Source organism: Hydra vulgaris, chromosome 09, assembly GCF_038396675.1.
Source record: "Hydra vulgaris chromosome 09, alternate assembly HydraT2T_AEP".
Classification (NCBI taxonomy): domain Eukaryota; kingdom Metazoa; phylum Cnidaria; class Hydrozoa; order Anthoathecata; family Hydridae; genus Hydra; species Hydra vulgaris.
The window spans coordinates 36,991,406-37,008,295 of record NC_088928.1 but is presented as its reverse complement, the minus strand read 5'-3'; the positions used below and the strand labels follow the sequence as shown (position 1 = coordinate 37,008,295).

General features: G+C 28.7%; 1 protein-coding gene and 1 long non-coding RNA gene across 3 annotated transcripts in view; one reads left to right on the top strand and one right to left on the bottom strand.

The window, feature by feature from the left end:
- The window catches only part of LOC100198524 (uncharacterized), a 72,577-nt gene extending 65,928 nt beyond the window's left edge, over positions 1–6,649 (top strand). Inside the window, exons 15-21 of the mRNA XM_065805575.1 lie at positions 505–602; positions 1,585–1,680; positions 1,766–1,855; positions 1,988–2,142; positions 3,222–3,393; positions 6,048–6,160; positions 6,307–6,649. Coding sequence (XP_065661647.1) covers positions 505–602; positions 1,585–1,680; positions 1,766–1,855; positions 1,988–2,142; positions 3,222–3,393; positions 6,048–6,160; positions 6,307–6,481 — 899 coding nt within the window. The 3' untranslated portion in view covers positions 6,482–6,649. The remainder of the gene's footprint in view (positions 1–504; positions 603–1,584; positions 1,681–1,765; positions 1,856–1,987; positions 2,143–3,221; positions 3,394–6,047; positions 6,161–6,306) is intronic.
- Positions 6,650–10,248: 3,599 nt separating this feature from the next.
- On the bottom strand, positions 10,249–12,463 carry LOC136085093 (uncharacterized). 2 transcript variants are annotated; one of them, XR_010641073.1, is made up of 5 exons: positions 12,367–12,463; positions 11,706–11,804; positions 10,911–11,055; positions 10,559–10,612; positions 10,249–10,473 (listed from the first exon to the last, which is right to left on the bottom strand). It is a non-coding gene; the product is annotated as an uncharacterized LOC136085093 (long non-coding RNA). The 2 variants fall into 2 exon arrangements; XR_010641072.1 differs by lacking the exon at positions 12,367–12,463 and having other exon boundaries at positions 11,706–11,927.
- Between the last annotated feature and the right edge of the window lie 4,427 nt (positions 12,464–16,890).

Here is a 16,890-nt window from a genome sequence, read left to right as displayed (position 1 = left end):
TCCCCTGCTTTTGGTCTCCCCTGCTTTTGGTCTTTTGGTTGAGTAAAGATCAATTACCAGTAATGTAGTTGGATAAGTATAATGGTCATCAACAAATGAATATAATTATAACCTTATAATAAATGTAATTAATAAACAAAACCTACTTATAAACATAATTGGCACTTAAAATAAACAAAATTTTGAATCAAAACCAACCTTCATTAAGTTCTGAAAAAATGCTTGAAATTACAAAACTCAAAAAGTATATGCAACTATAATTTTTATAATAGACTTCTACTTATAATTTAAGTATCTAGGCTATAATTTTATTAGTATGCAAAGACTGATATGCGGAGAAATATGTTAAATGCGGCACTATCTGGAATTTGGTGGGTATCAAACTCAGAACTTCTCACTTACAAAATAAGTGCTCTACCTACCTTACAAAATAAGCGCTCTACCTCATTTTTAAGAACTCTTTTAATGAAGTTTTAAAAAATCTTTTATTTATTTGGTTTTTAGGTCCTAGAAAAGTTCGAATTAGAAAATCAATAAAAAAAAACCAGAATACAGCATCTTACAAAGGTGTTAATGTTTTTTCTAAACAAATACTGCTCAAGGTTTGTCAATTTTTTTATTACTTTTTTTTATTAACATTTTAAATATTAGAGATCTATCTATTACAAATATTAGAGATCTATCTATTATCTATCTACAGACAGTTTACTTTTCCACTCTCCAATTTATTACATTTTTATTTACTATTTTATACATGCATATTTATATGTTAAGGTGGTCTAAAATTACTTGATAAAAGTTCAAAGTTTTTTCCTAATCATACTCCACAACTCCTTTTTTACCACAAGTCTACTTTTGTTCTTCTATATATAAGGAATAACCACACAAAAAATTAGACTAGTTTAGGCAATTTTAGGGGTCAATAGGGTTTCAACATTTTGTGCAAGCACCAAGTTTAGGATCTGATGAATGATCATTAGGATCTGATGAATGATCAATTAGGACCTAATGAGTATTGATCTTATATGTTTTATTTGGTCGATTAATTGAAACATGGTGTTGCGTTTTTTATTTAAAATTTTACATAATAAAATGTGATACAAACAAAAGTTTTTTTGATCCCTAAATATTGCCCAAGTTATTGTCCTATATTGCTTCAAATTTTTTGGATTCTTTAAAATTCTCTTTTTTATTTCTCTAAGATGGCAATTAGCTATTTTAAAAACTAATTTGTTACCTTTATATAATGCTATAATGATAATGGTATAACTAATTTATTTTCTTAATATAAGCTCTTGCTGCAATATAGAACATATTCTTTTTAATCCAATGTTGTTTATTATTAAACATCAATAGTATTTATACTTTTTTATTCGGTAACTTATTTACATATATATTATCTACATTTTTATGGGTTATATATTGCTCAGCAAATTTGATTGCATTATTTAGAAGATTTTTATTGGTTAAATGATAAAAATTAATGTCAAAAATTAGTGAAATTCATAAAAAAAAAATTAAATGATTTAATGATCTTGAATTTAACAAAGATAGCGTATGATAGTGTATTAATTTTATTTTAAGATTTCAACAGGAGATGGTTTAAAAATGTTATGGGATTTTTACATCAGCATTTTAATCCAAGAACGAATCAATTTAGCTAAAAAAGAATTATCAGCAGTAAGTTAATCTACATTAATTGTATTATAAGGTATTCATATTTTAATTACCATTTTTATGATTTTTTTTTTTTTGGTAAATTTAGAAACAAAATTTTATTCAACATTATTTTGGATTAAAATATTATGATGCTGTTTGTATTGAATCTCCTTTTTATAGCGAAGGAACATTAAAAGTGAGATTTTTTAAAATTCTTTTTCTTATTTAAGTGAAAAAAATTAAAGATAAAATTTTATATTAATGCAATTCTTAATGCAAAGTATATAATACACATGAATTAACATTTGAAGTTTTATTTTTTTACAAGGATTTACTGGATTTATATCAACGCCATAATCAAACTATTGATGAGGTCTTAATCATGTTGTATGCTTATGAAATTCTTAGAATTCTACAAGTTCTTCACTGTATCAACATCATTCATACTAACATTTGTCTTAAAAATTTTATTATAGGAGACTGGTAATATTTATAGATGTTAAGGTTATTTTTAATCTATATGTGTGTGTCTATATACATATATATATATATATATATATATATATATATATATGTATGTATGTATGTATGTATGTATGTATGTATGTATGTATGTATGTATGTATATGAATATACAGCCCTTGGAATTAAGAAAAATAAGGTCGGCAATTTAAAGCCGATCTCAAACACTTTAAGGTGGTTAGCATTACCAAATGCTGACTCTAATTCCAAGGGCTATATATATATATATATATATATATATATATATATATATATATATATATATATATATATATATATATGTGTGTGTGTGTGTGTGTGTGTGTGTGTGTGTGTGTGTGTGAACACACACACAGACATACATACATACATACATACATACATACATACATACATACATACATACATACATACATACATACATACAGGGTCTATTCTAGGAAAAAAAATTGGCTGGCAGTATCCCCCTGTCCCAGCGAAATTTAGCAAAAAAATTGTTGTTTATTTGCAAAAAAATTGTTGTTTATTTGCAAAAAAAAAATATTTGCCATAAAAAACTTTTTTTATAAAAAAAATAAGGCTCTCAAGTTTTAATTATGGTAGATGCTATCAAAAATGGTCTAGAATAGCCCCTGATATATATATATATATATATATATATATATATATATATATATATATATATAATATTTTAAATTACTTTGGTGTTTTCTGTGTGATTTCTATAAGTCTTGAACATCCCCCTCCCCTCCAACACTTTATTTATGTTGACTGAACTGCCATTGCTGAGCATTTACTATTATTTTTGTGACATACCTTTAAAAGGGGATACGCTTTTAGAACAACTCACTGAATTTAAAAACCCTAAATAAACTACTAAAAACAGTACAAAAAAATTGCACACTTTTTTTATTTTAATACTTTTTTATATAAGTATTTAGACATTGAATCTATACATAAATTAGTTATTGGAACCATATATTTCTATCAGTTAATTTACATTTCATGTATAACACTGCATATTTCAATGATAGTACATTTAGGTAATCATATTTTTTTAGTAATACTGGAGATAATGTGAGCCCTCTTGATCTTCAATGCTTGGTATTAAAAGGATTTTATGAAAGTATAGATCTTAATAACTTTTGTGATGATGTTATGTTTGTTGGTTCTCGTGGAAATGAAGAGTATGAATGTCCAGAGATGTTTCATGGGAGTCCATGGAAGTTTCAGGTATTTTTTTATTTTAATACAGTTTTAAAACTCTTAAATTAAGATGTTACTTTCTGATCAATATGAATTTCGATCTTCTTGTTCTACTGCTGATTTGCTAACGTTAATAACTGATAGGTTTTAATGTGCAGTAGATAGATGTAGATAGGCTAAGGCTATCACTATTGACATTTCTAAAGCATTTAATAAAGTTTGGCATGCTGGTCTTCTCCATAAGCTTTCTACTTATGGTGTATCGGGTAAAATCTTTAAGATTATTGAATCTAATATAGTTAAATAGTATAAAAGTTGTCCTCGATGGACACCACTCTTCTTCATATCCTGTAACTTCAGGGATTCCTCAAGGTTCTATCCTTGGCCCTGTACTCTTTTTAATTTACATTAACGATCTCCCAGAAATTCTCAAATCTAAGGTGGCATTGTTTGCTGATGATACTACCATTTATTCTTGTCTTGATAAGAAGCCAACACGCTCTGATTGCTTGGAGGGGGCATTTGAGCTTGAAAAGGATCTCACTTCTGCTACAGCATGGAGCTCTCAGTGGCTGGTAAACTTTAACTCAGATAAAACTCAAAATTTTTCAGCTAGTTGTTATTGCAATAATCTAGATCTATTTATGAACGGTAATGTACTTGATGAGTCATCTATCCCTCATCTTCTAGGGTTAACTATTACTTCCGATCTTTCTTGGAAACCATATATTAAATCAATTGCAAAATTAGCATCTGCTAAGGTTGCATCTCTTTATCGTGCTCGCCAATTTTTTACTCATAATAGTTTTCTTTATCTTTATAAATCTCAAATCCGTTCTTGTATGGAATACTGTTGCCATACCTCGGCAGATCTTCCGATGATCCCCTTTCTCTTTTAGACAAGGTACAAAAACGCATTATAAACATAGTTGGACCTGTTCTTGTAGCCAATTTCCAACCATTATCACATTGTCGTAATGTTGCTTTTCTTTCTCTTTTCTATAAATACTATAATGGGCACTGCTCTAAAGAGCTAGCTTCTCTTGTGCCATCTACTAAAATTCATTCTCATGTTACTCGTCATTCAATTATGTCTCATCTTTTTACTGTGACTATTCCTAAGTGCTCTAAAAATTCTTATTCGTTTAATTTATTTCTTCAAGCATCTATTCTTTGGAATTCACTCCCTCCATCTTGTTTTCCTGATTCATATAATTTGCAATCTTTTAAGTCATCTGTCAATCGTTACCTTTGTTCTATAAACTTTATCGTTTTTCTTCCCGTAACTTCAACCCTAATAGTGGTTGCTTGCAGCCTTGTTGGAAGTAAAGATGTCAAAAAATATATAAATTAGGGTGGGTTGAAAAATAAACACTTTTAACAAATCCAAAAGTGTCTCTTTCTAATACCTGGCTTTTGATTTGTAAAACACATTTATGAACCAAAAAGTCAGTGGTTATCAGTTTTAGTCGACAGACTCGGGTTTAAGTCTCAAAATGTAAAATTTTTAACACTTTTCTGGGTTAAAAATGCGTAATTTCAATTGCAGGCAATTTTGTGTCCAAAGTTAGAACGAAACTTAGCCACCGTTTAGTGGAAATATTATGTTTTTTAAATTCCTTTTTTTTTTTCACTCATCGTAATTTTTCCTTAGGAAAAATTACGATAAGTGAAATAAATATAATATATAAATTAAGTATTTCTCGTTATTCAATTTTTATCTAAAAAATTCAAAATCCGGTTAACACTGTTTTTTTGGAATTTGGCATTCGAAAACAAGTTTTTCAAAAAGTCGGTTTTTGTTTGAACCCTAGTTATTTTGCTTATGGTGAAAATATTCTCGTGGGAGGAGGATGAATGAAATCAGCTGAGGAGGATGAATGAAATCAGAAAAAAAGCGGTTAATAAAATTTTGCATTTAAAAGACCTCATTGAGGACTTTCAAGGCGCAGAAGATAATTAGGGGTAACGATTGCGAGTGACGATGAGAATAAAGCCAATGTTAGTGAAAACGATTATCCCTCAATAAATAAAGATGTTTCTAAAGCCTAAGATAATTTTGCGTTCACTAGATACTGAGCTCGGTTTTATAGTTTTAAGTGCATCAAATGACAAATCTAAATTTTTGGTTCTTTTATGCGTTATATACTGGAAGCTAAGTTTTCATTATTTTATGCTCAAATAATGAAAACTCAGCTTTCAGTGTCTTTGGGTTATTGAGGTTTTCTGCAAGTTCTTCAAGAAACTTATTAATTGAATTTTCCATGACCTCTTAAAAAAGCTTTACTCTGATGAGCAGTTTTTTAAAGTAAAAAATTTACTTTAATTTTTTTTTTTTTTTTTCAGTTTTTTCTTTACACACATATATCAATAAAATGATAACTTTTAAGATTCGATTGCTTAGATTTAGTAAAAATCTATTTAGTTTTACTTATGAAATTATTTTTTTTCCCGCTAAAAATTTGAGAGAAATCTCTTTATTCTAATGTTATGTCTATTTATGCTCTTGCCCGATTATTTAGCGCTAACTGTATGTATATGAATATTGTTAATATTAAAAAAAAACCTTTAAAGAATTGCAGACGATTATCCCTCGCATACTTCATCGATTTTGTTAGTAGGGAAAAATTTATATTAATTTGTAATGTGCTAATGTTTTTATTGTTTTTGGTCATTTTTAGGTAGATTACTTTGCCGCTGCTTCTTCGATACATTTCCTTATTTTTCAAACAAATATGAATACTTATATGGATCCGAATACTAAAAAGCTTACCATTTGCAAATCATTCAAAGCGTAATGTTTTTTATTTAAACATTTATATTTTATTATCAAATTTGTTGTTTTTGATTATTTATATTAAATAATTCCATTTTTGTACTTGTGATAAATATAAAAATTTTGTCACACGTTTATAGTTGTTTATATTTCTTATTTTTCAGATCTTGGAATGATAAAATTTGGACGAAATTTTTTTCCGTTTTAATAAATTTTCCTTCTCAGTCGTCATTTTTATCTGATTTAAGTGTTAGTTTAGCTGATGAACTCTCTCAAAGAAGTGATGAACTTAAAATTGCACTTTCCCGTAAAAATGACTTAATTATGGAAGATGAATAAACTTGTGCGAGATACTGTGTACATATATAAAAAATGTTAATATAGTCAAACTTTTTTTTAATAATTTTAATCTTTTAATCCTTTTTTTTTTTTTTTTTTTTTATGTTTGGATGCAAAATTTTGTTAAATGTTATTTATTGCTTATTGATGTTGCTTATGTTCAGTTAATGCTTAGTTTTTCTCAGCGCAATCCTGGTTTTGTTTTAAGTTTTAAACACCTTAGGGATCGTCCATAAAGTGCCTATGCCCTGATGGGGAAAGGGGGTCTGCAAATGGCGTATATGAAATGGGGGGGGGGGCAGTGGGTCAATTATAAAAGTAAAGTAATCATAAAATGTTGGGTAGGTAGGTTAAAAGCGAAGGTTTTTTTAGGGAGGTGGAGGTTTACTCAAAAAAGAATAAAGCAAAATGCGGGAGGGGGAATGAGGGTCGAAATAAAAGCGTACGTACTTTATGGACGACCCCATAGCACTAAGTAGGCAACTAATTACAGGGATTATAGTTTTCCGTAAAACAAGGGATTAAGGCAGCTCATCCCCACAAAAATCAAAAACATAGTTCTAATGCAGAATTTAACAAAGACTATTAAATATTAAAACCGTTTTTTGTAATTTAGTTTAGTTTTTTAAATAATTTATGTTTTAGTGCACAATAGTTTTTCAGACTTCCCTAACTATCGCCATAGCAACAGGCTTACTGGTTTTTAACTTCTAAGTCATGTTTTTGAAAAACTCGTTGCATAATTAGAAAACGTAAATAAGAGTTCACAGGCAATCGGAATTCCATAATTCAAATATTATTTTAAATATTAAAACTTTGTTCTCGATGTATAAGTCCATTAATTACATCAACTTTTTGGCAATTTTTACCTCCTCCTTTTTTCCGTCTTCCCTCCCCCTTGTCAAACATTCAAAGACCCCCTATAAAATTACGTCAACAATTAACTTACCCCTCTCTTTCTTATGTAAAATTGAAAAAATTAAACATTTTTAAATAGTAGTTTACAACTTCAATTAAAAGTGTTATAAAGTAAAATGTTTAGAAAAAAAACTTAGTTCAATTTTTAACTTATAAACATTTTTTTAATATATAGAGCCATTTAAAATTACAAAGGCTTGCTCTGAACAAAAAAGGAATAGGAGTGAAAAGTGATTACTACATGCAACACTATTGGTTTAAACTTTTTTCAGTGCATAATAGAAGTTAAAAAAATATTAAATTCACTCAATTTATCGAAGAGCTGCGTATGATACTATGTTAATAATAGGTAGATACTATGTTAATAATAAAAAAATCGTTCCAGTTATGGAATTTAAAAGAACCAAGGGAACATTAAAACATTGATGGAGGAGAGCATTCCTCGATGTTTTCCGAAATTCTTACTATGATAAAGAAATCGTAACTAGAGGAGAGTGGGGCACCATGACACACTTTTGGTTTTTGCTTTGTAAAAATTTTTTTAAGGCGATTGGTTTAATTTGTTGAATAAATTTATACCTACAAAATAAAATCTATAAATTACCAAAATATAACAGGTTAAACTTGTGAGACTAGTTAAAGTAAAATTTTAAAACACAAATTTCGACCTCTCCCAGGCCAAATGATGTCAAATGAATTTTTTTTCAAAACATAGCTCTAGCAGTAACTATTTAACTATATAAAAGTGGTTGTCACAACACTTAAGATGCCTCCTCATATACAATGTTTCATGGTGCCCCACTCTCCCCTATTAATATTTTTGAGAAGAGCTTCAAGATCTTCTTTTACAAAACAAGTTTATATTTTTAAGTTGTTATATTACGATTAATAATTGTAAACTTAAAATATATATAATTAATCTGAAAGTTATGAAATACATATGTACAGTGCAGAGTCACAAAACGTGAATGTGTCAATCCTCCTCACTTTAACTTTAGACCTAATCCAATTCCGCATTGAAAGAAAACTAATTCTATTAGAGTCTTGCATAGCAAAATTTGATAATTTGTATAAACAAGAGATTAGCAATCAAACTAAATGAGCACACGCGAGTAAACATCTCGCGTGTGCTCATTTAGTTCTGTATGCGTCAGGTATTTTTAAAGCACAACACGGTTTAAAAAAGTAGAATATAGAAAATGTCATTAAAATACTAAAGGTTGAGTGAGTATGTAACAAAAGGCTACAAACGATGCCTAATTTTCTTTTTTTAAGTTTAGTTAAGTTAATTTAAGTGGTTAATAATTTAAAATACTTACAACAATCCGAAATAAGTTTATAGACTTAAAAATCACAAATGTTCGCTATGTTTAAATTACCAACAATGATGTGCTGCATCAGGCACCTCTATATTAACGTCTTACCATACTTGTGCACATCTGTGACACATGTACCATACTTTAAGAACATAATAGAATACTGGAAACATATGTGGAGAGAGTTTATTTCCAGTTATCGTTTAAAAATTCTCTTTTAACTAATTTAAATGTTCATTTAGTTGATTTTTGAAAATGTTGAAGGAAGTCGCGTCAGTTACTATTTGCGGCAGGGTATTCCACTACAACACAACACGGTTCGTGAAGAATTTATCTCTTGGCATGCAATTGAGTACTCTTTGCTGTGCAAGTCTTTGATTATGACCAAGCATAATATGCTTTAACGACGAATGACGATTGAAGAATACATAAAAGTTTATTTCATTAAATCCACGCACGAACTTGAACATCAGAACTAAATTACCTCTTATTCTTCTTTCTTTAAGTGTCGGAAGGCCTAACATGATTCTTCGCTGCTTGGAGGTGCGATGCCTAATCTCTGGAGTGGTTTTTGTAGCACGGTTTTAAACTTTTTATGGCACTTCTATGTCTACCCGTTGGTAAGGGGACTACGCTTGGATAGCGTACTCTAGGCGAGGATGAACATACGTGGTGTACACTTCTTTCCACAAAATTACGACTGCGAATAGATTTTTTCAGCCTCTCTAAGGAGCGGTTAGCGTTCACCGCAGCTGCTGAAACTTGAGCATTACGTTTAAGATCATTTGAGATAAAAACTAACTGCACAATTTCGATTGCAAGTGGCAGACCGGTTTGATCCTGATATGTAGTAGTCTCGTTTTGATACCTTTTTTTCTCGGCCGTGCACGACTAATTTAGTAACAAAGTAACTAAATTTGTTTAAAAAAGTAACGTTGTTGACGTCAACTTTCTTTGACCTCCTTACTCCCCCTTGTCAAAAATTGTCAAAAATATCCAGAGCCCACCTTCTCCCCCTATTTTGTTGACGTAATTAATGGACAGCCCCTTAATAGCTAATGCATGTGGCGGTCAAACAAACTTACAGGAAAATCAGATTGCAAAGCTAAATTGAATCTTTATTTAACAATAAATTAAATTTTAAATCCTTTCCCAGTAGGCACAGCGACGTGACAAAAACGTGAATTTCACGTTATTTTGGCACGTGACATTTAGGTGACTTTTTGGTCCCCATGAAATGACCAATTCACGTGATTTATGGACGTGTTTTTCACGTTACTTTTGGCACGTGATATTTAGGTAACTTTTTGGTCCCCATGAACTGTCTAAGAGACGTGCTTTTTACGTTAATTTTGGCACGTAACATTTAAGTAATAATTATGCTTTATAAAAACGAAATGTTTGGATTCGTGTAAAGAAAAAAACTTAATGTCGAGGAAATATTTAATACGTATTAAATTACATGGTTTTATTAGTCAGTACATTAGTTCTTGACATAAACATTTTGAATTTGAAATAAAAGCTGCACTTTTGTTAAAATATCCTCCTTATATCCAATAAGTAATAAGTGCAAAGTCATATATCTGCAACTTACGAAGAGCACGCTTCGATCCACAAAGAGCGCACTTCAAACTTAATCTAACGAACCAGTCGATATAATCTCCCAAAAAAGCACGCTTCAAACATAATCTAACGAATCAGTCGATATTTTCTCCCATAAGAGTACGCATCAAACTTTATCTAATGAATCAGATTTAGCTGAAAAGAAACGAATAAAATCTTAAATAATAATATGATTATTTAATAATTATCTTAAATCACAAACTTTTAAAATAAATCTTACTTGGTAAGTTGCCAACCATTTTGGCAACAAGATTTTCTAGTTGTTTTCTTTTATCTAAATCATTAAATAATTTTAAGAAAACAATACTACATACAATGTAGGAAAAAAAAAAGTCATTTGCCTTCTAATTTTATACTCTTATTGCTAAAAAATAAATAAGGATTTAATAAAAAAAGACATAAAAAAAAAGTCGACAGATAAATAAAAAAAAAGTACAAAATAAAAAATACAAGTCTAAAATAATATTGTTTATCTATATATATCTATATCTAATATCTGTCTATAGATAAATATATATCTATATATAAAGTTAATAACTGATGCACGTGATTAGAAAATGACCTGTACTCACCTTATGTGATAACATCTAATTAAATAATTTGTTTTCTTTGTTTTCCATCTTCTTATATTTGCACTTGTTTCTGCATTAACTTGTTCATACAATAACTCACTAGATGCAAAGGTGACTGCCCACGAAGTTGCTTTAAATGAGTAATCTACAAAGTTTTGAACATTGAATGTAATTTTAAAATGCACACAGAAAAGTTATAACAATTTTTAAAAATGTAATAGTTACCACATAACCACACAACATTATAGTGGGGATTTTATATCATGATTTTCCTACCCATGGTGAGATTTTCACCTTGAGGCTCCTTTTGCTGTGGAAACATTCACCACGGCTAAGGAGCCTCATCTACCCCTAATTATATATAATATATTAAGTATAAAACTAAAAGTATGTATAATAAAGTATTGTCAAATTAGGTCACCAATAAATACCGAGTGCTGAAAATTCAACTCAGAATCAAGTTGCATTCTCCAACAAGACATGAACTAAATTAAATTCTTGCTACAGGGTGCGATCACAAAAAAAGACGAAGAGAGGGAAAAGTGAATTTTCTCAAACTTTAAAAGTTAAAAGGTTATTGTGTCTTACTACAGAATGATATTCCTAGGCAATAACATAACATTACCATTTGATCTTTTTAGTAATTAATATTTTATACAGAACTTATCATTTGTCATGTAATTTAATAAATTTAATATTAAATAAGTTATAATAACTTATTTATTATTAAACTAATCACATCGACAAACTTGACAGTCTAAAATATTATATACTAGGATAGAAAAAAAAGTATACTTTGTATTAGGGTTTGATCTTTTGCATGTTGCAATATGAGAATTATCTGCCATAACGTTACACGATTTTGAACTAAGCTTTGTAATATATTTATTAAACCTAAATTGATAAAACTTAGATATAAAATAATATAATATGTTTAGATAAAATATTATATATGCGACATTTTATTTTTGTCAAAAATGCATTGCGATGTTATAAGATATCTTATACCCTGATACTTTTTTTATTATTATAAAACTACAATGCAAAACAATTATATTATTATAAAAGTATAATAAAAAGTAACTATAATAATTATATTTTAAAAATTTTGAAAATTGTTTGCGGAAACTATCCTGAAAAAATTCAGAATATTTTCGCCCTAATTTTTCCCTTAATTTTGCATTCAGCCAAGTTGATGACAATAATATATATTTTAACTTGCATGTACGGAAAACTTTTCGGATATTTGGAGAAAGATAAATTTCAGAAAAATATCCGGTATTCCAGGAATATTCCAAAAAAAATAATCCCTGAAACTCAATTATAAAAAAATAGTAAATAAAATAAAGAATATCTTTCCAAGTTTCTAATCATAAGTTTTTATAGAGAATAAAACAAGATCCAAAATACACAATATTTTGGCAACTTTCATGCTTCAATTAAGTAAAATTTTAACCTGGACGAGGTCACCTAAAATATACATGATTGAAACGTGAAAAAGGAAACCGGGTAAGAGCATGCATCAAACTTTATCTAATGATTAAGTTGATATTTTCTCCAATAATAGCTAGCGACACCAAATTTAGCTAAAAAGAAACAAATAAAAACTTAAATAATAATATGATTATTAAATAATTATCTTAAATCACATACTTTTAACACAAGTCATGGTGAGTCGCCAACTGTTTTGGCAACAAGATTTTCTGGTGTTGCTATCTCTTTGATCTAAATTATGAAACAATTTTTAAAAACAGCAATGCTATATTTGAGAGAAACTTGCTTTACATATTGGAAGGTTGTCAACATTGAAAGATAAGTATAATGCAGTTTCAAATACAATAGCATCATAATCATCTTTTTGTGGGGAAAACATTGAACAAATCCGCGTTAATAACCTGTTTTATATTGTACATAATAACAATAGTAATAAAAGTCATATAATATATACAATAATAATTTCATAAATACAATTCAAATATATATATTAATCATATAATATTTAAATAATATAAAAAAATGAAATAAATAAGTATTAACCTTTTTTAACAAGTAAAGCACAAGATCAAGATGTCATATATTACAAAAAGATAAAGTATATAATAATAATAATAATATATAAATATATCAATAATTAATAACATAACATATTTATTTATTGATATTATCTTGAATAAATTCTTTAGCCTTGTTGATTAAAACCAATTAATAGAAGAAAATCTATTTTTGGTTTTTATCTAATCGACTCTTGAGCAATAATGTATGCAGAAGTTCTACAGACATTATTATTGCTCAAGAATTAAGAATAAGTTCTGCTAGAACTTATAATTTGTCCATGTAGCTTACTTAATTTGATGTTAAATTCGTTATAACATAACTTATTTTGCACTAAATTAAGTAAGCAAAATGGAAAAATTCGCCAGTCTAAAATATTATATCATAAAGTAGAAAAAAAGCATACCTTGTATTTGAGTTTAATCTTATTAGTGTGGCAAATAGGGACGCTTGGTACTAGTTTATTTAACTTAATTTGATGTAATTTGGAATTTTTTGGAATTTTGGAACAATTTGAAACACCTTCTAATCAGAAAAATCTTTTTAAAAATCCCAACAAGCTTAAAATATATTGTAAATACTATGATACAACTAAATACAATCATGCCATTAATAAAGATTCTAAAACTTTTGTTCACGTTAATATATCATCTTTAACATTCTATATTGATGACCTTAGATGTCTGCTAGCCCTTATGAAAAACAAACCAAATATTATTGCAATATCTGAGACCCGTTTAAAACAAAATCAAATTCTTAGAACTGATATTTCATTAAGTGGCTACACTGTTGAACATACCGAATGTTACTCCAACAGAGGAGGGACACTTCTATATATAAAATCAGACTTGAAGTACAAGTTGAGATCTGACCTTCAAATTTTAAAACTAAAAGAACTTGAATCAACCTTCATTGAAATCTTATACCCGAATGAAAAAAATATCATAGTGGGATGTATTTACCGTCATCCTTGTATGTGCACAGTTGAGCTTAATAATCAATTCATACAAACTTTACATGATAAGTTATCCTTTGAAAATAAAAATATAATGATCTTAGGAGACTTTAATATTAATCTTTTGAACTACGACTCTTGTAATACTGTATCCAGCTTTCTTGATTCCATCTGCTCTTTTTCTCTATTCCCATTTATTACCCAACCAACTCGAATTACACCCCATTCCAAAACACTAATAGATAATATATTTTTAAACTTTTATGACCCTAATTTTGTATCTGGTAACCTTACAGTATCTCTTGCTGACCATCTTATGCAGTTCATAGCTTTTCCTAGCAAGAATATTAAACAACCACAAAGAAAAATATATCGTCGCTGTTTTAAACACTTTAATGAAAATCTATTTCTCAAAGACCTAAAAGATGCTGAATGGCTACCACTAAGTCATCAAGTCACTTATAGTTTCAATAATTTTTCATTAAAATTTCTAGAGCTGGTAAACAAAATACTTGATTATCATGCCCCTTTTAAATTGTCTTCTAAGAATACTAATAAAACCATATCAAAACCATGGATTACTGTTGGCATCATTAAATCGATACATATTAAAAATAAGCTTCACAAAAAGTTTATAAAATGTAAAAATGAGAAATCAAAGGAAGAATACTTTCTTAAATTCAAATATTATCGAAATCAAATAAGCAACTTGTTGAGGTATTCAAAAAAATCATACTACTCAAAATATTTCAATGAAAATTTAAACAATCTTAGAAACACCTGGAGAGGAATAAAAAGAATTATTGCTATAAAGCCAAACAGCCACAACACAATTGAAAGTTTAACTATAAATAACCAAATTAAAACTGATAATGCCCTAATCACTAACTCATTTAATGACTATTTTTCCACAATTGCAGAAAATCTTTCTAAAACAATCATCTCTCCTAGGCATAACTTTAACCACTACCTTAAAAATAAAAATCCTAACTCCTTTTATATAATCCCTGTTACACCACAAGAAATAAATGATTATATATCCAGTATGAACCCTAGAAAAAGCACTCCTACGCAAATATTGATCTTAGCATCGAAAGATTTAAGCTACCCTTTGAGCATTATGATGAATAAATCATTCGAAGCTGGAGTGTTTCCTGACTTGTTTAAAATTGCTGAAGTTGTACCTATTTTTAAAAGTGGATCCAAACTAGATCATTGTAACTATCGACCTATATCTTTACTTTCAAATATTGGCAAACTAATTGAAAGATTCATGTTTAACAGACTAGAAAACTTTTTATATCAATCTAATATTCTCTTTAGCCTTCAATTTGGCTTCCTCAAAAAGCACTGTACAAATCAAGCACTCATTGATATAACTGAGACAATACGTGAAGCCCTGGATCAAAAACAGTTTGCTGCTGGAGTGTTTGTTGATTTGCAGAAGGCATTTAATACTGTTGATCATAAGATTTTGCTGTCTAAATTAAATCATTACGGTGTCAGAGGAGTTGCTCTCAAATGGTTCAAGTCATACCTGTATATGCGCTCTCAGTTTGTAAGCATTGGAAACACTTCCTCCAATACTAGGTTTACATGTGTTGGTGTTCCACAAGGTTCAATCTTAGGTCCTCTACTCTTCCTCGTTTATATAAACGATCTGCACACATGTGTAAAATTCTCCAAAACATATCGTTATGCTGATGATACCAATCTTCTTATTGTTAGTAAATCTCTTAAAAAACTAAATAAAAATCTTAATCATGACCTTGCATGTTTGGTACAATGGCTACAATCAAACAAAATTTCCTTAAATACCAAGAAGTCTGAAATAGTTATCTTTAAATCTCAAGGCAACAAAACTACAAAAAAACTTAATTTCAGAATAAGCGGTAAAAAAATTAATACTGTAGATAAGATCAAATATTTAGGCATTATATTAGATGAAAATCTATTGTTTCACCAACAAGTAAAAGCAATATCTTGCAAACTAAGTCGAGCTAATGGAATGCTTTCCAAAGTAAGGCATTTTGTCAACTACGAAACATTGATAAATATTTGGCATGCTATATTTAATTCCCACCTAAGGTATGGCTGCCAAATATGGGGGCAAAGTTCATCTACTCAAATTAAAAATCTTATAAAACTTCAAAATAAATCTATGCGAATAGTTCATTTCCAGCCAAGCAATTTTAATCCAGACTTATTGTAGAGGTTATCAAATATCTTGAAGTTAGATGAACTCATCTTCTTGCTAAACTGTGTTTTTGTGTGGGATATCATTCATAATACCATGCCTATTGCATTCAACAACTATTTTAAATTCACAAGTGATATCCATAATTACGAACTTAGATCAACATCTTGTTATAAACTAGCTCTACCTTCAAAAAAAACTAGCAAATATGGTATTCAATCTACTAAATACCAATCAATTCACTCTTGGAACTCTCTGCCACTTTCAATAAAAATAAATCTCCCAAACATTACTAGAAATGCTTTCATTGCCAATATCAAAAAATTTATCCTTCATAAAAACACTCAATAAAATTCCAACACAGCATTTTCACTATCTTATATCTTCAATTAATCCTGTCTATCTTTCTAAAATATAACAGCTTTTAGTTTTCCCTTATTTTAAACCTATTCAGTTATCTCTTTTACTACTCCTTACCCTTCTGTTCCATATATGTACATATTTGTATGAACCTGAGTGTGCATTGTGTGTATGTACATGTATATGTATAATGTGTTTACTTATTTATTTATATGTGTTTATTTACATATATGCAAATGTGTGATTATGTATATGTATGTATATGTATGTATGTTTGTATATGTATATGTGTGTATATGTATGTATGTATGTATGTATGTATGTATGTATGTATGTATGTATGTATGTATGTATGTATGTATGTATGTATGTATGTATGTATGTATGTATGTATGTATGTATGTATGTATGTATGT